Source organism: Chelon labrosus (genome assembly GCF_963514085.1).
Source record: "Chelon labrosus genome assembly, chromosome: 19".
NCBI lineage: Eukaryota > Metazoa > Chordata > Actinopteri > Mugiliformes > Mugilidae > Chelon > Chelon labrosus.
Window position 1 is genome coordinate 23676990 of NC_140352.1, and position 27188 is coordinate 23704177.

The window sequence follows — 27188 nt, forward strand, 5'->3', positions numbered from 1 at the left end:
TCAAGCCAGGTTCCATACTCAGTCCTTCTTCTGTTTATTCTGATTTATTACTACTACTACTACTACTTCTTCTTATAATTTCTTATCTAATTTATTCTCTACTAATAGATGATTTTATTTGTCACATGCACAGTTATACATAGTACAATGCACAGTGAAATGTATTCTTGTATCTGCAGCAAGTAATAAAAAAAATTAAAATAGTAGTAATCGCAAATTCCTTAACACACAAGGTAAACAATATAAGTGTAAATGTACACCGAGAAAAATAGAAAAATAGCTGTGTGTCTCTTTCTCCATCTCCCTTCGGTCACCTGTAACTGAACAACTGCTTTATTTATATTCATTCTCAAACTGTCATGAAACATGCCTCAGCTATAGCTTGTATTTTTTTTTTTATCATCATCAGATTCTACATGTACGCTTTAGTCAGATGAATGTATCTATGACAGATGTATGTTTATCTCGTTCCTCCTATCCTCTCTCTTCTCTCTTTTTCTGTCTCTACCCGGTTGGCCTTAGGCAGATGGGTTCCTCCATTTGAACTGGGTTCTGCTCAAGGTTTCTTCTTCATGCTTGCTCTAGGGGTTTCAGGCTGGGTTTAGTAAATTGAATATGGCAATAATAGTGATTTGAATTACTACTGTTCTGAAATGCAGTGTAGAAAGGCTCTGTGTTTTGATTTGCTTAACATTGTCTCCCTGATTCCTAAATTCCCATGGCTGAACAATCAGCAATTTGCACATTTGTGAAATTCATCCAGTCCTAACATATGCACAATTTAATGCATTTTCTTTTATCTACTGTACACTGTGATTAATAACAAAGAGACATTTCTGCATTTACTGAATTAACATGATAAAAGGTCTGTGTGGGGATTACCTGGCATGGCTGGCATCATGGGATTTACACCATAGCTGGGCATTGCAGGGGTGACAGGCATTCCTACACATACAGTAAGCATTATTGTGGGGATTAGAAAACTTTTTGCCACTTTATTTGGATCAGCTACTAGAGATCCACAAAATACATAATGAGTGAGTACTTATAGGAGTTTGACAGTAACCTAAATGTTCTCGTCACAAAAAATTAAAAAACAAAAGAAACAGAGTGGACAGTGGACAGGACTGTTTAGGCTATATGACCCAGTGTAGTTATATAAAAAAACAACACAATCAGGGCAGGAGGTACAAACACACAGAAAAAAGGACTTGTGTGTACCTTCTTACTTACCCATAGGATAGGTTGGCATAGCCATAGGCATACCTGAAAAACAAAATGTGCAGCTCACATTTAGGTTTACAAATACTTTGTAGTCCACATGAGACCTGAAAGCCTAAAGTCCTATCATTTAAATATACATTTCAATACTACAAATGGAATAGACAAGAAGTGCTGAATGTACAATATATTGTTATTCTCCAACAAATTGTGTTCTCATCGTATTTTTAATACACTGTTAATTTGGTGACTTGTAGTTATTTGATTTACACTGTAAAAAAAAAAAAAACTTGTGCACATCACCTTAAACAGCCATTCTTAGTTGTTAGGAACCTTAGGAACCAAAACTATTAGCACTTTTAATTGTGCCAGCACATCAAACCTATTTCAGTGAAAGTGAGTAAACCTTTACAACTTTTAATTTTAATCTGTGATTCATTATAAAACTGTGAACTTGTTCTTTTGCTGGGGAATAAACGCACTGTAAAGACTCAAAATAAGATTTTTTTTTATTACTGATTTCATGTAATTATTAAAATAATTTAAACAATCACTTTCACAATTAAAAATGTATCTAAAATGTTTCTAATATGTAATATGTTCACTTATTTCATCAGATTAAATTATTTGAAAAAACATTGCTTTGCTTTATGGCTCAAACCCCCCAGAATTCCTGTTGTTCTCTCTTATAGAAAGATTAGACTGTATATGACAGGAGTCATGGTCATGGTGTTCTCACTGGTCAAAATTTTAAAAACTAGCATGTTAGAGGTAGTTTAAACAAAAGTAAAAGTTTTAATTGGCATTATCTCAGTGTCTATGGCATTAACTTCTCAAGTCAAAAATTTACTGAATTTACCAAAATACTGTGATTTCATGACATTTTCTTGTTAAATGTGTACAGTGTACTGTAATTTTACAAGGTTTCTGCAGAATGAAACTTATTTTTTGTATTTACTACTTACTCATTTCACATATTTGGTTACCTATCCTTCTCACAGACCAGTCTCACAGTAAAATACTTTCGAGATACATGATTTCTAATATAGACATTTCAGGCTAAAGATTGTTCAAGTGTCTTTTATAATGCAACTTTAAAGTACACTTAGTCACAATAACACATATATTACTGGTACTGGTGTGTTTTGTATTATGTAGATGGTCAGTATTCCTACCAGCTCCATACATGGGTCCAATCCCCCCTCCACCTCTCATCCTGCGATTCAGCATTGTTACTCTTTCCATGTCCTACACACCCATGCAAGGACGCACAGACATACATGAAATGAATGAGTCGTACATTACATTTTGAGAAACAGAGCAGCAACAAACAGGAGTGCAGCTACTGGTAAACAGGACACACAACTGTTTCAGTAACAAGATACAACCACACAATCCACCAGGGAACAACGAGCATTCTTAATGCACCGAACAACAAAACCAGCAGCAGGTACATATAGATTCACTTTATTTAGAGTTCAAATAATAAAAATAAGAATAAAATGCTGACACCACTAACCGGAGGTCCGCGGTCCAGTACAGGATCAAAAAAGTCATCAACATAGGCATCCATCTGTCGACCACGCCCTGTGGAGAAGTACATTGATTGTTATTGAGCTCTGGAGCAAAAGTGTACTTTAGTGACACTGCCCACTACCACCACGACCTCCACGTGTGATGTGTGTGTCTTTTCACAGTGTACCAAAACTCAGTGCATCCACTATGTAAACACAATATAGGCATAAGACATAAAGATACAAGAAAAAGATATTAAAACAACTTTTTGAATAATGAATAATGACACTGAATTGTTATTATGTTTCACTTATTTACTCCAAATGGCAATTGCAAAATTGTATTCTACAACAACTTTATCATTCCCGTTTCCTTTTGTCTCGTAACTTCCTATTTTGTTTTGAAAAGTAACTCTCCTCTCGTTTCAGGTCACTTGAACTTCCCTCATGTGTCACCTGTCTGATTGTCTTCCCTGGTTTCTGATTGTTTTCCACCATTTATCCAAGTCCGTGTCTCAAGCCACAGCAAGCCAAGTCTGTTCAAGCTGTTCACGCTTAAACAGATTCCTTTTGTCTCCTCATGAGTGAGTTTTTGTTTGTGATCTTTGTTGTCTAGTTTTTGAATCAAAGTTAATGTTAATTTCCACAGCCGTTTTTCTCACAGCCCCCCCATGGCATGCTGGCCATGTGGATACTAGTAGGTAAAACTACTTCTTATAAACTCAAAAGTGCAAGAAGCACATGGGCATATTCAGAGCAACCACGAAAAACCTTCTGGTAAGACTTAAAGAACATCTTACAAGTGACTTCTCCTGGTGCATACTTTTTATCTCTTCTTTTCCTCTTCTTTTTTTAAAGTAAAAAAAGAAGCTTCCTCAACCCCCCATACTTGGAAAATCACTGCATGAAATATTTCTAATGTCAGATGCAAAATCCCCTATTTGTATGTCAGGAACACTCACCTTCTCGTGGATAATCTCTTCCCCAGGGTTGTCCATCAAAACCAGGCAGCCCAGGAGCGTCCATGTAAGGCGCTGGTGGGATGAAGTCATCCAAATCTGTAACCGGCATTCTAAAGAGAAACAAACACACAGATGTCAAACTAGTAGCACAAGGCCTGCCCCCAAAAACTACGTACTAGCTCACTGTTCTACCTGTCCCCTTGGCTGCTGAATAAGTAGTCAGAGTTCATAGGTGAGTGAATCCCTGGTGGCGGCAACACTTCAGCTTCAGTTCCAGCCAGCAGATCCATGACAAAGTCTGAACCAGCTAGGTCCATCCAGCCTTCATCGGTCACAAGAGACACAGACCAGCCCTGCACTGCCTCTGACGCGCCACTATAGCACACCAAGTACACATGGAATAAAAAAGTTATGGAGGATGTGTTAATAAGCAATGTTAACTAGATAGTTAAGTTAGTTAAGTTCAGAACTAGATGAGTACCGGAAATAAAGAAGCCATGAGGCCAACTGCTCTCCTGTTGTCCATGACTCCACTTCAGATGTCAGTTTCTCGTCTGAGATAAAATGGCAGATGATGTTATGGGTTTATGATAGCCGGCATGCAGTATTTGCAATGTTTCCAGTTTCAAGGCAAGTTGGGAAATGTTCCAGTTAGTCTCACCATTGAAGGTGTATACATCAAGCAGCATTGTTCCCTTCCTTTGGTTGGAGGTCCACTCCAGCTGGGTGGGTGGGTAAACGCGGGCGGCGGGAGCTGGAAGCTTCAGAGATGTCAGCAGTTTGTGTTGGCACAGTGAACGATACTCCCCTGGACCTTGGTCAGATACATACCTGCAAGGAATTAGAGCGAGTCACGTTGAGAAAGAGAAAGTGTTTTTCAGGATTTACACCTTCCCTCCTGCCACTTAAGTTTTTGTCAAAATGACCAGTGTAAATGTTAGACTAATCTCTATAAACAGGTATTAACATATGTATATTCAGAATCTGTAGACAGGGGACAAGATTTTGGTACCAGAAGCTTTTTGGTATCTGTTTACCAATCACGTTTGAGAGGGCTTTGGCTGCATGCAGGTAAACAACGTGTAGAGAGCAAAAGAGACAGAATGCCCTGTTGTATCAATTTGGCAGGCAGCTAAAACATAAGTGACAACTCACTAGTCACTAGTGGTGCCACTAACACCACTCTATAGTGATTCTAGTGTAAACGCTTCAGTCATACAATATTATGCATTATTAATGGTGTGCAAAGTCAGTAGAGGTTGAATTTGAAAATGTATGACCTTGGTTTTTAGCTATAGAGGGGTTACAGGAGTGAAGCATTTACTTGAGCAGGTATTTTTCCAGTGTTGGTGATGGCGTGAAGGCACTGAGGCAGCAGGACAACAACAGCCAGCCTCTCAGGCTGTTCTGCGCCTCACCCAAGTGCCATGCACGGTAAATCAACTGGGCCAGGATCTCGTCCCTCAAGTTTGGGCGGCTCAGGCACTTCTCCACTATGTAGTTACCCAAGATGCGCTCCTGCCAGCCACTGAGGTCTGTCTCACCTGTAAAGCGCAAGATCTGTGGAGACAAGGATTGAAAAAACAAAATTTTCAAGACAAGAGGTCAAATCTAATATCATACACAATAATCATTCACATCAGATTCATCCCATATACCAGTTTGTAAATCTCAAGGGCAATTCTGGCATCTTCAGACTCCAGAGCGGTGAGGGGTCTCTGAAGGGGCTGATCTTGAGACTGGGACCATGTGTCCTGAGAGAGACATAACATGAAGGAATGGGAAGACAGAAAATAAATTGATCTATTTTTTTCATCTTTTTATCTATTGGTCCAATCGTCCATCAAGCAAAAGCATTTTTTTTTCAAGCATTTTCCTTGGAAAAGACAACTTTTGACCTGTGTCAATAAAATAAAAATATTGTCAGTGATAGAAGGAACCCCCACAAACCTGACTGCTTGGTGCTTCAATTTATAATAAATAGCAATAGTGTGCTCTTTTCAAGACGCTGACCTCCTAAAAAGTCAATGGAAGGTATTCAGACACCTTCACTACATTTTTGTCATCAATCTACACTCAATAACCCATACTATAATGCCCTGTAGCCCAGTAGGCAACCTTAAGAACCTCTCTTCTAACACAGCAGCGATGTTGACTGATAAGACTATAGTGGAAATTATATCCCACAGTGATGAGATAAACTACAATAATGCAATTCCACATTCAGCCAACTGTTACGTGTACAATATATCATAAAAAATAAGATCATAGTGGAACTTATGACACACTTGGACTTTGTATGGAGACCATACATCCCCCTTGCCACATAAATAGTACAGAGATGAGAGTTAACGACAGGTTCCAGGGAATCCATACAACAAAAAATTCTCATGGTCTCTTCATACCTTGGTGTGAAAACTCAACGTTTCGGCCGTCTGTCAATGTGCCACTTCTGGCATTCATTAATGACAAACTGATAAATAATTAGTGGTTATGGCTAGGGTATTGGCAGGACTCCAGGAGTTATTGTAAGTCAATGGGATGCTTCCTGAAAGAAGCTTTACTCACCTTTAATTGGGACTTGGCATAGCGAGAGAATGGGTATTTGTCTATATCCAGAGGCAGGGTAAGCCTGTGTCCAGCCTTCACCTGTGGAGGCGCAACCTCAGTGATCTCTGATGCATGCTGGCGCCCTGGTGGACAGGAACAGAACCACAATCACAAGTGAATTGGATTAATAGATCCTTAAAAACCAAAATCCTCTCTCTCAGTCGTAATAAAGATTGTGATCCAATGAGTAGTAAAGCTTTTGAATCTTACCTGCTGCACTGCGAAGTCTAGCAGACAGTTCAGCAGGGATCTCAAGCTTTCCCACGTCCTAAAAGAAAAGAAAATTATCACTTCGAGGAACAACAGAGATTTTTTTCAGTGATACAGGATGAGACAAGTGCCTTTATTTCCTTACCATCTCTGGAGAGACAGACGTAGTCTTAACCACTGCTTTTACTTTGTTCTTCTCTTGAAACTCCTGAAATTGACACACACACACACAGTCAGTTAATCAGTCATCCAACTACAAAGAGAATCACTTTACCGAGTACTCCTGAAGTCCTTGATTGATATTACCTCAAGCTTGTTGTCACCAAATCCTCAGGTGAGTTATCATTGTACGACAGGTACTGTACGCTCAACACTACCTCACCTCTCTCTCAGGAGTGCGTTCAGTCAGGTCTATTCTTAGATACATGCCCTGTTATATACAAACGTGGGTAACACCCTCAGCCCTATTGCTCCGCCTTTTTCCATGGGCCACACAGGTCCAAGAGTCCAGAAAGTATGCTTTGTTTTGTTCTTTTATCAGGAGGTTTACAGCTTACATTAAGGAGGTGCCTCAATGTGACAGGACAGCCTAACTCAAACATGATTAAAGATAGGACGGACAAATCTCTGTCTTTCCAAATCAGTGCAGTATTTATACATTTTTGTGCGGTATGCAGATTAAATAAGGTGTGCACGCATACTCATGCTGTAAATGTTCTCAAATACTGTGGTCTCACTTCAGTAATCAAATGATTCAGAAGAATGCATATCCATAAAAACACAAATGGCCCAACCCTTCTCTACATCCACATAAGAGGCTTTTACAGTGTGTCACCATCCCAAACCAAATGCAAATACAAATGCAATCAAAGCAGATGAAAACACACACTTTGCCGTATTAGTTCACAACAGCCTTTTTGATAATTAGTATAATAATTTAATAATATAATTTTTTTTTTTTCAGTGGGAGATTAGCATCATTAGGTTGTAATCATGGAGTAGCTGATTTGTTTGCACTGTTATCCATCCGACTAGCTAGGTATTTCAATGTTAAGTGGTCCACCACTTTATTCCAGGCTGAGATATGATTTCATATCTAGGAATTATTTGTACAGCGATCCTGGAAATGTTTTTCTAGTGACCAGTCACTGCTGCGCCGACTTTGATCACAAATGACAGCACCAATGCAAGATGGCAATGACCATTTCTGTGATATTTTGACGTCAGTTTTGTTCAATGGCAAGAAATGGTCCATCTTGTACCTGGACCAGGCTGTATACCGTATACCTCAATAAAACAAATCAGCATTTTTAGAAGAGAGCATGACTGCAGAGTATTACTAGGACTAAAAATGACGCAACTTTATTGTGCTTAATTTCTTTTCCATCTGACTCATGAACATGGGTGTTAACATCACTTATATGGAATATTTTGAAGTACAAGACATCGCCTTGCCCCCATCACCAAGCCAGAGTAGAAAAACCTCCAACAAATAGAAACATTTTTCATTTCTATCTAATCTAAACTAATCTAATCTAATCTAATCTATCTAATCAGAACTTTATTTATCAGTTAAAGTAATCATTTAAAATGAGCCAAATTACACACCTTGTTGATACTGCCAACAAAATCATATTTGCACATCAGCTCCCTTCTACATTAGACGATTAAAGTCCTACATGTTACGCGCTGCATCTTAAGATAGGACTGAATATAAGATCAAACTACATTACAATAAATAAAGTAGGTAATTAGTCAACTGGCAGCATTTACATTATATCAGAGGTGGTCAGCACTGACTGACACCAAATCGTATTTTTAATAGACACTTATAGTAAAGCTCATGGTGCGTGAATCTATTCATGAACAGCTGACATAGGCTGCCTGTAAGCAGGACACGGCAGCTCCGCTGTTCATAGTCCAAGCCTCATAAACTAATAACATTAAACACCCTGACAGTTCTACAACTTAAGCGAAGAAGAAAAGGAAGAAAAATGTGAGATAATTTAGTCAAGAAAAGAAAAAAGAGACACTAAGAGCCTGTTTTTACACTGTTTTGAAACCTGATACTGATTGTTTAATCTGTTCCCTTATTCCATATCTCCTAGTGTAAACCATGTCTAAATTAATGTGCTGGATAAATTGTCAAATCTGATGTAGATGGTAAAAAGAAAAAGAAGCAGCCTACCCGTTAGCGTGGTGGAGTTAGAAGTCTGCGAGACAGGTTTCAGAAGACGGAAGGAGAGATGCAGCGTTGCTTCAAATTTCACCAAGAGGGTTGAAGTCCAAGAGGGTGTGTGTGTGTGCATGTGGTGTACCTAGGTGTGTGCATGCGTGTGTGTGTGTGCCAAAGTGACATGATTAATGCAAGATAAGAAAGCTAGTTAAAGGAAAAGAGAGGAGATTTTATGGAGGACGCTGTTGCCAAAGCTGAAATATGTAAGAGAATGAACACACCCTGTAGATTCTGTAAGAGTACAGCAACTAAGTCATGAATTTACCTCAAATTTGTTACTGTATTTATCTTCAGAACCTAAATAGTTTAAGCAAAGATGGAAAAGAACTGGATTATATTAACTGGATCATGTATTTTTTTTTTTTTTTTGTACAGTGCAACAAGGAGACCACAAATAAGAGACAGATGAACAATAATAAAAATATAGTATGTGTGAGAAGACCTACAGCTTAGCTAGCTCATGTACATATAGGTGTACATAGACTAGCTGTAGGTGTGATATTCCAGCTCATTAACTGTATATCTATAAAAATGTATAATTAATATTTTGCAAGTAATATATAATGCGATGATTGAATTATGCGATGCTGGTTTTACAAGATAAATAAATAATAAATAAGGAAGGATAAATAGGACTGAGATCAAATCTCTATGCAGTTGTTGTAGATTATATGTTTGGTTAAATATTAATTATTTGGAATCCAGTCAGTGGTTTTATGATCAGAAGTAAAAGCACAGAACAGATAGATAGGTGGCTCAAAATAAAAATAAAATATTTCCCCCAGAATGCGTGGGCGCATATAATGAAAGTAAAAGGCACATAAAACCCCAAGGTTTTAGAGAAGCAAGTGGGCACTCATTGGCTGCCTGGTGTCACCCCAAGAAAGCCTCTCAACAAGAGTATCATTCATTAGGGAAAGAGAACAGGATCAAACAGTTTCCTCCAACAACAGGTAAGTTATCTGGTTGTTAACAGACACTAGCCATACGAGTTTCTGATGGGTAACACCCACAGATGTTCCGACTCCCCACTAGTCTCTGAGAACCGAAGAAGCGACTTGGATGGGAATACCAGTATCAAAGATACATTTCTCCACCAAAAAAACAAACCAGGAAGGTGTCTGAGGAAACAATCTTGCCAAGCCTATCCTTTAACTGCTTTCATTTAAAAATGTCAATAGTCTGAAGTTATGAGTGTTTACACAACGATAAAGGCGGAACAAAAGTTATTTTAAAAGAAATGAAAGGAGAAGAGTTATACTTTGCCCCCAGCCATGGAGGGTGTTGTTGCTGAGAGGGCAGGGGCATTACAACTCAAACACTCACGTGTGTGTTGCATAAGAAATGGTTGGAGCAACAGTTTATGGGACAATAAAGTCAGTAAACAAGAGGTTGCTAAGAAACTGTGGACTATGCAGTGGGTTTCTCTCTCTCACCCCCCTCTCTCTCATCTACCTTCTTCCAATGACGTCTCTTGATGGTGTTCCTGGTGATCAGCATCACTGCCCAGAACTGGGTGAATGACAGTTTCAGACGCTTGTAGTACTTCCTAGAAGAAGGAGAGGGCAGCAACACACTCCGTTGACATTTGTACATGACTCCCTGTCTGACTTCCTCAGAGCCTTCAGTTCTCTCTGCAGTAGGTTTAGCTTTTTGCTTTCTGTTCTCCTCTCACTGACTCCTTCATTCACTTCCATTGTACATCTCCACCAGTTTGCTCCAGGGTGAGAATTAGGTTTGGAAATATCATCATCCCTCCATACCTGGACTATGAGAATGTCAAATCATCCAGAGATAGAAAGTAAGTGAATACTTCCCTCCTATGAAATAATTAATTAAACTGTTGCTTTATACCCTCCAGATCTGACAGATTATGCAGCACAGGTCACATTTTGGATAGCAACTAGCACGGCCATGTAGAGTACCTTAAAGTATAATGCCATCAATGGCTACGAGATTATAGCTCCAAAATAACCCCTGCTTCCAATTAAAAATGCCCACGTTTTGCAAAAAATGCCAGGTCAATCATTTTTTAAATTTTGCCTTAATCACTGGTTGTTTATAAATCTTTGATGTCAACAATGTGGGAATATTTTGGTATGTTTAATGTTTGACCATGATTACAGTGCCTACCTTGTTAGCCAATGTGGCTAAATCTGCAAATGTTATCTAGCATATATGTGGAATCCTGACTACAAATGGACGAGATGAATCTAAACATGAATGTGCACCAGTCAGTTTCCACACCACATGTCGGCGGCCTGTGTCGCCCGATTTACAACATGCTGCAGACTGCAAGATGAGATCATCGTCCTTCCTGTTACTCTTCCTGCTAGTTTGTAACTTCCCCATTGCGGGATCAATAAAGGTTTCATTCATTCATTCATTCATTCATCAAAACAAATGCCATACTAGTGACCAATGCTTAAGGGGGACAGATAACCACAAAATGTTAAATATTCCAAATACTGACCTGAGAGTCTACCCATTCAGTTTGAAAGTTTCAACATATCCTGCAGCATCTTTGGTTGCAAGTGGTGGTATTGTCAGATGTGTAATGTAAGTTTGAGGAGCAACACAAAGGAATTATAAGTGCAACAAAGTGAGAAGTTAAACCACTTGATCTATAAGAGTTAAAGCACTTTGTGTTACTAATTTTACTTTCCTTCTATTTTTTTCTCTTTTGTGTACCTTATTTTCTTCATACTTCTTCATTTTTCTTTTACTCTCACCATGTTGTGTTTTCCTTCTGTCTTTCCTTTCATATTTAATGTCCTTCCCTTTGTTCTTTCTTAGATTATATAATGGGACTGATTGGAAAGCCCTATGTCACCAACTGCCTTTCACCTCCTTCTCTGTGTACCTGGCCTGGTGTCCTCTGATGTGGCTCTGAATGACGATAGCTTTTTGTTTGAAGAACCTGAAATTCCTCCTGCAGAGGAAACCCCTGATGTTCCTCTGGATGGTGACAGCCGCCCAGGTCTGAGTGCTGCTCCATTTCTCCTCTAGACGCTGATACAGGAGTTCCTTGAGGAACACCTAACACACATGAAAACACATAACCATGGTGGTACATGCCTAAAAAACACGACTCCCTTCTCTTAAGTTAACAGTGGCATAAATGGACAGTTCAGCACCTTGGTGAGACCGAGCTGGTACTGCCCTTCCTCTGCACCAATCACGTCTAGCAGAGCCACCGTCAGCTCCCTGTCTGACGCCTCATTCAACCGCTGGGTCAGCAGAACCCCATACCTGAAACAGGAACACGAGGCCTTCCAGACGTCAGTCAAATTATGTAAACAGCACAGACAAGTTCTTGAGCTCCCCTTTAGTATCACATTTAAACAACTTGAAGATCACATGAAACTCCTTCCTTTACTCATAAGTTATAAGAGTGCAACATGGGGTGGGGTTGGAAGATGGAAAGGATGACTTGAAAAACATAGGTCTGAAGAATGGAGAAAGCAAACAGCAGATTTAGAAGAGATCAATAAAGATCACAACACATCGAGGAAAGGTGGATGTCTGTTGCAAGACCCGAAACACCCCGAGAGTCCAGGAAACAACACTGATGATGTGTCCAAGGTTGTGCATGAGAAGATGTTTCTGTAACTGACACCAACATGAGGCTGATATGCAAACTGAAGAGGCAGGCATTAGGTATGAATCGGAAATGTACATCGATCAGGCATAACATTATGTGATCTGAGTTGTTCCTAAATCGTTTTTGTGTGTGTGTGTCTGTGTCAGGCTGCATCCTGCTGGGGATGGCTGCTGCCATCAAGGAGTGTCATTGCAATGGGGTGGGGGTGCCTGGTCTGGTCTAGGTGGGTGCTACATGTCTAAGTAACATCCACATGAATGAGAGGTCCAAAAGTTTCCCAGCAGAACACTGAATTGTCACAAGATGGTCAATATTACCACCTGTCAGTGGTTTTAATGTTGTGGCTGATCTGTGTGTAACATAATAAGGTCAAAATGGTTGTACACGCTGTAAATACTAGCAACATCTGAATGCTTATTCATAATTAATTTATGCTAATAACGCTCACGTGTAGCAGTGCACTACGGCCAATCAATCTAGATACGGTCTAGAACTTTTTACAACAACTTCCCCAACAGTTAAAAGTTCTGCATTCAAACTCCTACTCAAACAGAACTGCACTTGTGCTCTCCAGAGGATCTCAAGGTAAGTCAGAGATGCCACTGACATCATTACTGACATGAAACATCATCAGGAACATACAGAAAGTGAAGCTGGAGTCAAATTAAACCTAAGAAGACTGATGTTTTCAGCACCTCTCAATAAAATAGGAGTATTGCATCCGTATAGGGAAACCCTCTTTCCGAATGTGGATGGTCTCCAGCATGCCTGCATGCTTCATCTGGGCTGAAACATAGTCCACATCAAAGATCCCAGGAAGCTGAAAGACATTGTGAGATACAGAGAAACATAGAACATCATACAATGCCCTGAAAATGAAAATCTAAAACTGAATCTCATAATACTACTTTGGAACCAGTTCCATTCTGGTTTGCAAACCAAAACCATTTTGCAAGTTTCGACAAAAAAAAAAAAAAAATTATATTTAAGCTGGCCAGCCTAAAGTATACCAGCACAATGTTATGCAAGTAGCTGGTGTGTTTTATTCAAAAAGGAAAAGGCAATAAACCATTCTTCTTTCACATAGCCACTAATTTTCTTTGTCTGTGCAATAGCCATATCTGGTTCCTGTAACTCCACAGACTGAAGTAGGATATACAATCCTATAAGCTGCAGGTAAACAAGGCAAGTGCTGCCACCTTGTTTGGTTTTATCTGAACTACACTAACTGCAGGAAAGATAAGGTATTTTGTTACAGGCTGCCACTCAAGGTGGTAACATGGTTCCTTCGTTCCAGAATGGAAAGGGTTCAAGAGCCAGGACTCTTCTGGCACTGGATCACTACAAGTGTCAGTTTAAATCAGCTGATGTTACCTTGACATAGTTTGGCTTCAGACAATGGATAAAAGTAGTTTTGCATCTGTGATATCGGGAAGAAAAACACAGACAGGTTAATCATTATGGTAGCAGCAGAGCAGAACTGTAGATTTGGGCTGAATTATTTCCTAGATGGTCTGAAGCCTCTTCCTAGCTTTTGAGAAGCTAGGAATGTCATTACCAGTACATCCTTTCTTTTGCATCTACAATGTGTTTACATGTGAAGCAAGATGTTCATTAGTATGTGCTACAGTTAATTCATCAAGAACAATCTAACCCTACTTTTACTTTTAATGCAACAAAGTGCAACATGTGTAAATTCAAACCTTAGTACTTTTACATTTCAATCTGAGTGTGTGGAGAACTGGAATGCAAAACAAATTATGTGGGATTTTCTTCTGAACCAACTGTGTCTTCAGTTTACAATATTTTATGAAGATCAATTAGTCTGTAAATAGTTCCAAACCCACTTCATATCCTGCATGATGCGTCTCATCTGGTGAACTGTTTTCAGCAATACCGGATGAAACGACTGCCATTCTTTCTACTAATGACGTTTACTTAACCCATATTCTCCACAAACCACCAGTGTCTCATTTCATACATGCAGTTATATAGTGTTCCTTTGAATGACTCTGGGCGGGCTTCCACACTGATCCACACATCTGATAATGACAGCTCTGCATCAGAAAGTACACTCAGCGTGTTGGTACCTCTCCAAGCGTGTGGTAAGTTCACTCAGAGACTGGAGGAAGTGTGAAGCGGCGGTAGAAGGCTGCTGGCGGAGGCCCTTTCCTCTCCAGCCCAGCTCTCTCTGCTGGATGTAGTTGTCCTGAACCTTCCGAAACAGCTCCGACACCATCTAACAAACAGGTTAACAGGTTTGGCAAAAGTAAACATAGAAGTGAAAGTTTAAATATCCAGGAACAGGGCTCCACACTCATTTTTTTTCACTGGGAGCACTGCGGCCCCTTGCTGAAAATTAAGAAGTGCAGGCAGAAAACTTAGATGTGCACCTTAAATTGTCCTGCAACGCAGTTATTCCATTTTAACATTATAATTCACGAATGCCAGTCCCAAGGGGATTGTCAGTAGGATTACTATTATTACAGTACAAGAACATAGACTGTAAAGATGGATGGCAGAACATCTCAAAAGTGAAGCCAAAGCCAGAGCTCCCTCTGGTGGCTGGCTGCAGTATAGGTCATAAACTCCACCTTCTCCACGTTAGTGGAAGGGATTGGGCCAAACTACACGATAGCTTCTCTCATTTTAGGTTTAGGTCACTTTTTCTTATAAGTTTTTAACATATTAACCCATTTGTTTATTTGTATTTAGATTTGTGTTTATTATGTTTAGCCCCACTATACAATAGCTTAGTAACTGACACAGGTTTCAGACGTCTCCAACGTTTTCACTCATGCTAACACAGTTAGCATACGTCTACGACAGTTTACATTCATTAAATTAGCAAAGCGGTTAGCGGATTTTTTCCAATTATTTCCACAACATAATGCATATATGAGTAAATTCCAACTTACTCACCGCTCGGCAGTTTGATTAACAGCGTTTTACTACAACTCGGTGGCGTTGAACCACAGTTCTTTTTTAACAGTTTTATCCAACAACAAAGTTTTAAACGAAGTTTCAGCCAGCCCTCTTCTGATTGGCTACTCTGAACCACTGCAATGTCAAGCAAATAAATGGTAAATGACCTTGCTTTTATATAGCGCTTTTCTACCTATTGGTACTGAAAGCGCTTTACAGCCCCAGATACATCTACCCATTCGCTCACACAAGCAAACACAAGTTCCACGCATGGGAGCAAGGACACTTCGGCATGTGGCACATTCCGGGTATCGAACCGCTAACCCTCTAGTTCGTGGACAACCCGCTCTACCTACTGAGCCACAGCCGCCCAAAACTGGTGGCAACGTGTGAGAATTGGGTCGCAGTCTGGAGCCCCGAGGAATCAAGTATATAAAACATACACTTCTAGTTTTAGGGATTTACAAATCTCTAGTCTCTTTGTCTCCTCATGCAATGCATGTTATCTCATAGTTTGTCTTCAGTATCCTTGGTGTGTATTCTCTTTACTGCTTATGATATTAGTAATAAAATGAGTAGTCCCGCACTTTGATCTCATCTAGTTATGATAATGGTAAATGATTTTGTATCAATATACAATAATAGCATATATTTTATGTAATATTTTCCAACTATGGGGGCGTTTACAGACACAATGGCAAATCTACCCATTCGTTTACACAAGCACAATGTAACGTTTGTAACATTTAATATGTTAAAAGAGAAGTAACCGAGAACGGCCATGGATTTTTTTTTTTATTCACTGTTATAACGTGATAACGACTTATTAATTCGTTATCTCGAGATAACAAAGTTTGTTTTCTCGAGATAACGAATTAATTATTTCGTTATCTCAACATAACAATGATGGTTATCTCGAGATAACGAATTAATTCATAATGTGTTAGTCTTGACTTCAAACTAATGCGCTGTCACGAACAGCTTCCGTAGTCTTGACAGGAGTGGGCTGTTGTTTGTGCAAAAGGAGCGTATCCATTAAGTTTTGTTTGACCGAGAAAAGTTTTGTTTCTTTAACGCGTATGTAGGTTTTTATTAAAGTTAAAACTCCTAAGGCTTAGGCCTTTTTATGCTAAATAAACTACTCCGCAAAATAATGCGCATTTAAGTGCTGTAGCTTCTAGATATAATGTGAAGGTATTTACTGTTAGTCCACAAAGTTGGGGCTTAACTTGGTTCTGAGAAACTTTTCGCTGAATAAAAATATAACTTTATCGTTAATCTGGAAGCTACGGAAGCCGTTCATAGCAGCGCATTAGTTTGAAGTCAAGACGAACACATTAATTCGTTATCTCGAGATAACGATCTTTGTTATATCGAGATAACGAATTAATAAATCGTTATCACGATATAACAGTGCATTAAGAAAAAAAGAAAAGAAAAAATCCATGGCCGTTCTCGGCTTCCGTAGGGGTAACAGATGCTACCTATGAAATACGTATTTTACTTATACAATATATGAGGTTCTCATGATGAGAAAGAAGTCATAACTTGATGCACATGTCTTTGATATGAGAAAATGCATCATACTTACAAGGTCTACTGTAGATTCACATGTCAGAATAAGAACATGTCCTTAAGATACAGATGTACAGAAATAGAAGGGAACACTGTGGTTTATGACCTAATATGTCCACGTAATAAACATGAAGTGGTTCCCATACATTCAACATGCTTCACTCAGTCTCTCATCATTTATGTAAAACTGAGTCATGATTGTGTAATTGTTTTTCAGCTGTGCACTAAACTGTATGAAAGAGCTTACAAATAAAGTGTTACTGAATGGACCACAAACCCTTGTAATTGGATAATGCAGTGTCTTTATTAATAAAGGTAAAATGTTCCCTATATGAGTAGCTACTGTATTTTAAAGAGGCGACTGTTATCCACAGCCTATAGGTCTTGGTTGGTTCACCTTTATCCGACTTCTGGCAAAAAGCTCCACCACTTCTGTCCTGAATTGGTCGTGGTTCTTGTTCAGAAAATTATGGACCTGGAAAAAAAACATGGTCGTAGCATGTTTTAAATTAAATTAAAAAAACACATATAGGTTGCATCCAGCAGTGTGCTGAGCCTGATACCTGATAGGTGACAGCTCCAGCATAGTGATAGATCGTGAAGACTGGCAGTGGGTTCTTGGGCTTGGCATAGTAGGGGCTGTTCCCATGGTGGTAGTGGCACTTCTGGAGGAAGGTGTGGTCGGTGGCCTGTTTGAACCCCCCAACAAAGAAACAATAGAGGTTTACTGCTCAGTGAAATACATTTCCTCACACAAGGTTATATATAGACATTTTACTAAGTATAGACCATGACCTGTGCCTATCAAGGCACTGACAGAGGATGTTGAGATGATATTGCCTTGTTTTCGGCCTCAGAAAGGAAGTGATATGGAATGACTCTATTCTGCTCTTCTCTTCCGTACTATAGGTATGTGAGTGAAAAGTGTTTTGTTTTAAAATGTTGCTTATACAGCCCAAATTATTTGGTAAATCCAGGGAAACATATATCTGAGAAATATTTGCGGTTTATCTAATAAAGATTATGTTTTGAGCTATTATAATGAGTCTATTAAGTTTTTGGAGAACAGCACAAGGTGTTGACCTGGCCTCCAAATTCACTAGATCCCAAACTGATCAAGTATCTGTGGGATGATCCACAGAGGCCCCTCCCCTCAACCCATAGGACCCAAAGGCCCCCACTAACAACATTCTGTTGCCAGACACCACAGGACACCCTCAGAAGGCCCATGTCCATTCTCTAATGAGTCCCAACTGTTTTGGAGGCACAAGGGCGAGCTACACAATATTAGGAAGGTGGTTATCATCTTATGTCTGATCGGTGTATGATATGCACAGCTATTGCTGCATAGTAGTGCTACTATATTACACGTTTGCCACTGTTGTACATAGGTTGATTTTACATATCACATTTATTTTTGTATCTGCTAATGTGACGGCAGAAGAGGAACATCGCTTTCTTCTGTATGTTGTGAAAGTATACAGAATTGATGATAAAAATCTTTGAATCTTTTGGGGCTTTTCACATCACAAAGTCTCAAAGAGCTTTTTAATCTGGTCACTGGCAGCAGTGACTAGGTTGCCAGTGGTGAGCAACTGTGGCGACCGAGTAGTCTAGGAGTATGGAGGAGTCTATGACTGAAAGAAATGTAGACAACATTCTAGGATTCACCATCTCTGGAGATCAGAAGCAATGAAATAGAACATACTGTAAGACACTCCTCAGGAAAAATTTCTAAGAAAAATTACACAGTGTAGCTTTAAGACTACATCCATTTTCCTACTGCTAAAGCTCTTCTTATAACCTTCTTTGGTGGATCTCTCCAATGTTGGCATGTGTCTGAATACCAGACAGCACTTGTCCATACTGTATATCTTCAAGGGGAATAATTATGCCAATAAAACAACTCCAATTTATGTATCTGTGGCTGACTACTTTTAGTTTTTTTCAGAAAACTAAGAAAAACACTGAAGAAGTTGAAGAAAGAACCTTATTTTGTGTGTGTGTGAGTGCACTCAACCTGTGGGAGGCAGGTCTGATCGTCCAGTATGCGGAGGATGCCGTGTGGCCTGGAGGAGACCAGCTCCAGACAAGAGTGGAAATTCTTGAGCGGCACTGGATACCATTGGATGTTTTCTGTGCTGTACTCCTCCTGCAGGACACATACACACACAGTAGAATGCAAGCTCAAAGATTTTCTATTTGGTCCTGAGAACGGACACCATAACCACTTGTTTCAGATCTCCATGCCATTTTAAATTAAAGGTTTGTTAAAGTGTAAGAAAAACACAGAAACTGGGGTGCATTCTTGCTGCAGGAGTTAGCATAACAGAAAGAAAAAGAGCTGTTTGAGCTGTTTTCATCTACAAGTCTGAACTACCTAAAATGAGAGAAACTATCCTTGAAAAAAAAAATGATTTGACATGTATTTTAATGTTTTAGTTTGGCCCAAGTCCCATCCACTAACATGGAGGGGGTGGAGCTTATGACCTATACTGCTGCCAGACACCAGGGGGAGCTCTACTTGCTTTGGCTTCACTTTTGAGGAGCAGTTCCTCCATTTTAATTTACCTGTGGTTCTGAGTGGAGCTGGACCCGGGGTGTGGTTAGCTTAGCTTGGCATGAAGAGTAGAAGCAGGAGTAAACAGCTAGTGTCAAATACACTTGCAAACACATCAAAGGACGATTTTATTTCATGTTTTATCGCATCAGTTTACTGCATGCCATTTTGTGGTTTTACAGTGAGCTATGGGCTTTATCTGTTATCTATCACTGCTACTTGCCCCGAAGAAGTTCCTAAAATCAAAAGCTAACTTTTATATTTTTGTTTGCGTATGTCTTAAACAATAAAGGTACGTCATGTTAACGAGAAGTCAATAATCCACTGGAGGAGACTGCCCAATCAACAATCAACTAGCTAGCTAAGACAAAGCTAGTGTCATGCTGGAGGAGGAGTGTGTCATGACAGATCTATGGGTCACCAGTAAATCAATAAGTTCACAAAGTCGTTTGTTGCAGCAACCATTTATAAAAGGTTTCATATTATAAAGTGGCATTTGACAAACGGTTGATCTTCACGGATAACACCTACACCCCACTGACCTGCTCCTGAGAGATCACTGCCTTGTTGACAAAATGCTGCAGCTGCTCATTGGCAAAGTTGATACACAACTGCTCGAAGCTGTTCACTCCCAGATCCTGCACGAGAACACATCACGTCCATCATCACCAGCACATGTTCAGTCACTCTGGGGTTTCCAGATCTCAGTCCAAGCTGGATACCGACCTCGAAACCGTAGATGTCGACTACACCCACGGTACTGTCCATCTCTCTGGGACTCAGCCAGTCATTGATCTGCTCCAACAACCAGTCAAACAGAACTGAATACAGGGCTTTGGATATGGCATCTCTACACAGGAAGAAGAAAAAATAAAACCAGTTTGCAGTGTGGAGTTTGAAAGAACTCTGGGTAAATAAGACAGTGAGGGTCTAAGGGTCTGTTATATCAATTTAGATTTAGATAAGTAATCCTAGTTCAAAGTTACCATATTGGAATCATCAGACCCATTATTAAAGCCATTGTGTTCTGGATGGAAGTCAAAATGACTTTCCCAGTACTTCACATTTTCCTGGGAAATGATGGAATGGAGAATACTGACAATTGTCAAACTTAAGAATCACTAGAAACTACACATATCCTGTGCGGGCTGAGGAAAAAGCTTATCGCAAGAATGCAGATGGGATCACGGCCGATCCAATACACACTGGCTTTGTGGATTTGGAAAGCTTCCTTCGTGGGATGGCAGTCAATTGTGGAATGCTGGGCCTGAGGGTCTGCACTTTCAGATCTGAGGGTATCATGGTACAAGCAACTTACAGTGTTGTAAGCTTGATATGTATGAGGTTGACAGATAAAACCTCTCATTTAACCTTTTACTTAAGGTTTCCTTGATAGTCTGTTCAAGACTCATGATAAATAGGGAGCTAAACTTGAAGGCAAAGCTCTTAATGTACTGGTTCATCTATTTTCCTGTGTTCACATATGGTCATGGATGTATGACAGTTATATATAAGAATGAAATCACAGATGCACTACAAGTTGAAATGATTTCCCATCACTTTATGGCTCATGTCACTCTAACTGACAAGGTGATAACATACTGTTTCTAATTTAGCCTTCAGAGCACCCACAAACTGTCTGAGGATGTGGCTAGAGGGTACCTATGGGCTACTGTCCACAGGTACCAGGCCCCGGGTATGTGGTAGAAAGTGGTGTTAGTTAGTTAGTCAGTTTTGACATTTTGTGACTACCAGTTTAAATCTTTATTTAGTTTTCCTACCTCGATTCTATGGCACTTTCCACAGACAGGGGGCAGTAGATCCTGTCGTAGGTGGTTTCCTGAAAAAAAGTAAGCTAATCGGTGCGCACAAATGTAAAAATACCCATGAGAATTCAGTGGGAGGACAGACTGGTGTGTGAGAGTCTACTGACTGTTACTCTGTGCGTGATCACAGTCTGCAGGGCCTCAGAGGAAATCTGCAACAAGGAGCCAACCCTCCTGGCCTCAGCCTCGCTGAAGATTCGGGCCACCTCAAATGACTCACTCTGAAACGACACCAGCTGACCAATGATATCAATGCCTGCTAAGTCGAACTCTTTCTCCTGCACACACACATACCTCATAAGAGCTGAAGCAGATGTTACCAAGCTGGAGGATAGAGGAGAGGATGGCCCAGATGGTGGAGATCTGATCACCATGGAGGCCGATGGTCTCAAAGCACTGAACCAAGAGTTGGAAGTCCTGTTTGTCCTGCTTTCCCCTCATCTCACAGGCACCACCCTACAGGAGGACAGAGAATAATGTTAGTGACATGACAGATATGGTTATTTACACCCAAAGCCACAGTGCATGAAGGCTACAGGAAGTAGTACAAAGTGTGCGACAAAGCCCTCATGTGGGGGAGGTTGTGGTGGAAGAATGAGTCAACCAAAGGGCAAAGGGCTCATTTGGGTGACTGGGGCTGCATCCTGTCTGAAGCTAAAAGTCAATGTAAACTTTTTTTTTGCCTCATTTGACATATTACATCCTTAGTTAATATTATTTTTTTCTGGTTGCAGGCTATGCATGGTTGGCTACTGATGCCTGGATGCAAATAGCATTTGCCAAAAATAAATGTGTAGAATGTATAATGAGAGAAAAGAAGATAAAAACATGAGAAAAAAAATAGTGACAGATGTACTCTGTGTGATGTACTTGGTTTAGGTAGTAATAGGTCTCCGCTCCTTGCAGGTAGAGATCCTGTTTGTCCCAGTCATTCATACCTGCCAGCAGCTCATAGAACACATGGTAGTTCCTCTCCTCATTGGCCTACATGGGACACGAGACAAAGATGAGATAAAGAATGATACCTTGATTCTTAATCAAAGAATTAAGTACCAAGACAAGACAGAGATGATTACAAGTGTACAGACATGCTAGGGACTCTGTGAGAACTGGGTACTACGGAAGTACCTTTCAAGTATTTAGTCTAGGGACAAACTGAATGTTTGAAGTGACAGGTACAAGAGGTAAAGTCAGAGGTTTATTAACACAAAATGATCAAGCTTGATTTACCCTAATAACTGAACTGCCATTAGAACTAGAGAGACTACAGCATGAGAGAAAAAGGTATCACCAAAGCCATTAGAATCCCACCTCAGATCAATCCATTTACTGATTGTGTGGACCAGGGTGGTGGACAGATTATTGCCACTGGCGTGTCCATAATCATGTTACCAGAATGGCTAAGAACGTAAGGCTGAGAAGCTGTTTGTCCTAACTCAGAACTATTCATTTTCCAAGACAAAAACATGAACGTGATTATAAGCATTTCTGCATATGTAACATCACAAACTGCCACAGCACACTGCACTCAGTGTCCTCACCTGAAAGACAACCCTGGACTTCTCTAGGAGGTATTTGGATAATGAAGTCCCTACAACTACTCCACTGTCAGCCAAGAGGAGAGGCAGGAGACAAACAAAACACGTCAAATGGAGCAGAAACATTAAAAAAGAACTAGAGTAAGATTTGGTGGACTCACTGGAGAATGTGGATGTGGAGGTATTTGCCAAAGCGGCTGGAGTTGTTGTTGAGGATGGTCTTGGCATTCCCAAAACTCTCTAGAATGGGAAAGACCTCCATGGGCTGGTTAATGAAGAAAAAAAGACTGATTCAGAAACAATAATAGTTTGAGGTCTGAGGGGCACGGCAGGGAAAATGCTTTTTCTAATTAATAACATATTTTAGGTAGGTGAATTACCTGTCGGAGGTTGTCATTTCTGCCTTGATACATGGAACTGAGGTAGTGGACTATGAGCTTGGTAGCTTCAGTCTTCCCTGAGCCACTCTGGCCACTACACAAACAACAATCCAAAACATTTCATTCAAAACCACAAACCTGCTGGTGATAGTAAAGGAAAATTCAGGGATTTGCCCTTCATTAGAATGGAATCCCTGGGAAATATAACTGTCAGTACAAAACCTGAGCAGATACTGAAGATAGATAGCAAGGTGAAAGCCTCCACTTTTTAGTGGAAGGTTTGGGGTAAAACCTCAGGCAGGATAGAAATAAAAACTCGTGTTTGGTAAATGTACACAGGATGGAAACTAGAATAGGTGAAACCGGTGTTCCCATCAATACCTTATGATGATGCACTGCTCCTGTGTTGAGGTCTGAGAAAGGCTGAAGGCTGAGTCAGCTATGGCGTACACATGGCTGGAGCAGAGCACAACAGCAGAGTATCAAACACTCAAAATACAAGGGGGCAGGCATTCTGAAGGGACTCAAACCTTTGTCAAGGCAAAGTCTGTGTTATAAAAGAATGTAGAGTAATGTACAGCAGTGTTTGCTCACGGTGGATTTCTCTGCTGCTCTTTGCCCTGGTATTTCTGTCTCAGCTCCTCTGTGTAAATGTTAAGAGGCTTGAAGGGGTTAATGGACAGTAGCATGTTTCCAATGTAAGTCTGTGAAAAAACAAGGAACAAAAAAAAAGTTTTTTGCTGAATAAAGACACACCGCTGAATAAAATCCCTGCTTTAAAACCCCCAGTTAAATACAGATAGTGTCCCCTTCACTTGCAACTACAACTGACTGGTGTTGTCTATGTGTCACAGACTATCACGCCACAGTAAAGTAACTGCAACCAGCTATACAAAGAGCAGCTGCGCATCAGCAGTTAGATTATAAGGTAGGCAGATGGGTACATAAGAAAAAAAAAGCGTCTAATAACAAAATAAAACTTATCTGAAAAATGACAGAAACCATTCTTGAAAATGAAAACGAAACTTATCAGAAAAATGGACACTTGCATCAGCATTATACTAACTTTCTGAAATGACAGCAACCATCCTCGAAAATGTTTTATTTGAGGTATGTTTAAGTGTTGTAGTTTGGCCCAAGTCCTATCCACTAACATGGAGGAGGTGGAGCTTATGACCTATACTGCAGCCAGACACCAGGGGGCGCTCTACTTGCTTTGGCTTCAAGTCCATCTTTATACAGTCTATGGTTTGAATCAATTTCCACATTGTGGCATATAGAGTTTGGTCTGGGAAACCACTTTTGCAACTTCCACCAGTCCCATGTTCTTTTAGCATTCTAACTGGATGTTTACTTGGCTTCAGCACACTGATCAATAAAAACTTCAGATACATGTTTATCTGCATAGCTGAGGTCTGTGAGATGAAAAAAAAAAAAGTTCTTCTTAGCAGCTGGTAAGACAGACACTTCTGTATCGCGGTGTCTGCCACCATCAGGTCAAACTAGAAACTACAACACTACACACTATAATCTTTAGCCAGCATATTCTTCCTCAATAAATTGTTAAATCTATGCACATATGAGAAGTGTTAGGAACAACAGTTAAGGACTGCATGCAGATCATAGTGTACACCATCAATTGTATAATTTATCCAATATGACTTACTTTAGCGACAGTAATAAAACTTACATAAATGAAGTCACGATGAAACCGCTTCTTCAGGTTCAGAAGCACTGAGCTCTCGCATACTTCTCTAAAAACATTAGACGAACTGGCTGAAATTGTGCACAGTTATACTGTAAATACTGTATGTGTGCGCATGCGTTTAAACTCACTCCAGCTGGGACAGATCCTCCACCTCATCCACCTCTACTGCTCTTTTGCTGCCAGGCATCAGCACCTGAAAAAGGCAAGGACAACAGAGATATGGGGACTAGAGAGCCCCAGGTCCTACTCCCTCCTCTAGTAAACTTCAGGTAGCTCAGCCCCTACCTGCTCTCCACAGCCATTATCTAGAGTGTCTAACATTGACTTAAATTAGCTTTTCAAAAAAAAACTATTAATAAATCTTCTCCAGAGCCCTTAATGGTGCTAATGGTCCACTCAGCTCATAAGCTTTCCAAAGCAGGTAACCAATCCCACTGCAGCAGCGGAGCAGCGTGATAGCTGATATACTGCAATCTCATAGCGGCGCACTGCTGCGTGTTGTAGGCTCTATTGTTATTTGCACAAACCAGGAAATAAATAAACCAGCAGCAAGTCTTTTATGTCCTATTGTTTTGTGTGCACACCGGCTGTAAGTGATGAAGTAGAACTGATAAGCTGACACGTTAGACAACTATAGAGTTACATTTCTGAACTGGAGGCACAGTTTGTCAGTTTGCAATAAATACACAGATGAATCGAAATGTTCTGGCATGTTGAGGAGGCACAAGGACCTCAAAGACATGTTGTTATGACCAGACCACTATGTTGGAGCACCACTGGGATGGCAAGGCTAGTGTGCTGTGGCCAGTCAACCATGCTGAGTACCTACTGACGGTGGTCCAAAGAGGGCCCTGGAACTAATTTGAGTGTAGAGAATTTCCTCCTAACATCTTAGTGCCTGATACTCCATGGCCACCTTCAGAAATCCATGGATGTGCAGATCAGAGCTTATTTGGCAGCACGTGAAGTACCAAAATTCCACGGGGCAAAAGTAATCATCCAATAAACAATTTTAATAGGTTTTGTCATTGATTTATGAATGGCACAAAAACTAAATCCTCATGCCACGTGTTGGTTTGTTTCAGTTCAATTTTCTGCATCCAAAGGACAAATTACATAGATTGCTCTAGAAATCTTGTTGTTTGAGTATGAATGAAAATTCACTATACACCAATCAGCCACAACATTAAAAACATGTTTGGACCTGGCATGTGGATGTTACTTAGACATGTACCACCCACCTAGACCAGACCAGGATGCAGCCTGACACAGGGACAACACACAAAACGTTTTAGGAACAACTCAAAACAGATGAAAAACAGCACAAGGTGTTGACCTGGCCTCCAAATTCACTAGATCCCAAACTGATCAAGTATCTGTGGGATGATCCATAGAGGCCCCTCCCCTCAACCCATAGGACCCAAAGGCCCCCACTAACAACATTCTGTTACCAGACACCACAGGACACCCTCAGAAGGCCCATGTCCATTCTCTGATGAGTCACAACTATTTTGGAGGCACAAGGGAGACCTATACAATATTAGAAAGGTGGTCATAATGATATGCCTATATGGGTGTGTTCACACTGAATGTGAGATACATCCAAGCAGAGGCTGTATGGATCTACACACATAAAGCAAATGTAGCTGCATATATTACCATCCAGGTATAGCCAAATGTGTATAGTCAGATTGTTTGTCAGGGGGAAGAAAACTATTAACTAACTAACTATTCCATGGTTATGTGACTCCACTACATGATTAAAGGGACCTAAAGTAAAACTTCTTATGTTCTGAGACGTTCTGTACGTATTTTCCCAAAAATAAATACACAGACTCAGTCTGTACATACATGTACAGTGCATGTAACTAAATGAAGCCCCTGGACACTTCTGGCCATATGTTCTGTAAATGTTCTATGTCAGGATGCAATCTCCTACCCAACATATAATGTGTTGTGGGGTGTAACAGTAACATACTGCTGTCTGGAGTTTAGACTTTAAGTCTTACACTGAAGTACAATATCACTACCTGTGTGCTGGCTAGTCGACTCTCTAGCATCTCCTGGGTGGGGTCTTCTGATTCCCAGGGGCCCCTGCCATTGTGGGCAGGAATGGTCCTGGCGTGGCCTTCATCGTCATAAACTGTCCACTTAGTTAGCTTCTCTACTGTCTGATGGGGCAGCAGGTTCTCAGCACGCAGCCAGTCCTGGAACACAAGGCAAAGGTCAGAAGACTGCCTTTTTTTCCTTTTTGTTCTACCTGGATCACTCTGATTTAATGATACCTCCATTGTTCTTTGACTTAGACTTTATATACTA

The 27188-nt window shown here is 40.3% G+C and overlaps 1 protein-coding gene across 1 annotated transcript in view; it reads right to left on the minus strand.

Moving 5' to 3' along the window:
* The window catches only part of myo15b (myosin XVB), a 44858-nt gene that overhangs the window by 14792 nt on the left and 2878 nt on the right, over positions 1–27188 (minus strand). The window contains exons 2-37 of the mRNA XM_084567331.1: positions 26900–27076; positions 24998–25062; positions 24852–24915; positions 23756–23865; positions 23543–23617; positions 23162–23255; positions 22943–23046; positions 22785–22848; positions 22114–22227; positions 21538–21699; positions 21351–21464; positions 21199–21257; positions 20144–20267; positions 19960–20055; positions 18878–19009; positions 17421–17546; positions 17255–17332; positions 14448–14596; positions 13732–13777; positions 13053–13177; positions 11891–12005; positions 11617–11792; positions 10209–10302; positions 6663–6725; positions 6518–6575; positions 6266–6390; positions 5356–5451; positions 5022–5257; positions 4359–4528; positions 4179–4251; positions 3890–4072; positions 3692–3807; positions 2741–2808; positions 2397–2469; positions 1234–1266; positions 883–945 (exon numbers count right to left, since the gene is read on the minus strand). Of these exons, the coding sequence (XP_084423457.1) occupies positions 883–945; positions 1234–1266; positions 2397–2469; positions 2741–2808; positions 3692–3807; positions 3890–4072; positions 4179–4251; positions 4359–4528; positions 5022–5257; positions 5356–5451; positions 6266–6390; positions 6518–6575; positions 6663–6725; positions 10209–10302; positions 11617–11792; positions 11891–12005; positions 13053–13177; positions 13732–13777; positions 14448–14596; positions 17255–17332; positions 17421–17546; positions 18878–19009; positions 19960–20055; positions 20144–20267; positions 21199–21257; positions 21351–21464; positions 21538–21699; positions 22114–22227; positions 22785–22848; positions 22943–23046; positions 23162–23255; positions 23543–23617; positions 23756–23865; positions 24852–24915; positions 24998–25062; positions 26900–27076 (3820 nt within the window). The remainder of the gene's footprint in view (positions 1–882; positions 946–1233; positions 1267–2396; positions 2470–2740; positions 2809–3691; positions 3808–3889; positions 4073–4178; positions 4252–4358; positions 4529–5021; positions 5258–5355; positions 5452–6265; positions 6391–6517; positions 6576–6662; positions 6726–10208; positions 10303–11616; positions 11793–11890; positions 12006–13052; positions 13178–13731; positions 13778–14447; positions 14597–17254; positions 17333–17420; positions 17547–18877; positions 19010–19959; positions 20056–20143; positions 20268–21198; positions 21258–21350; positions 21465–21537; positions 21700–22113; positions 22228–22784; positions 22849–22942; positions 23047–23161; positions 23256–23542; positions 23618–23755; positions 23866–24851; positions 24916–24997; positions 25063–26899; positions 27077–27188) is intronic.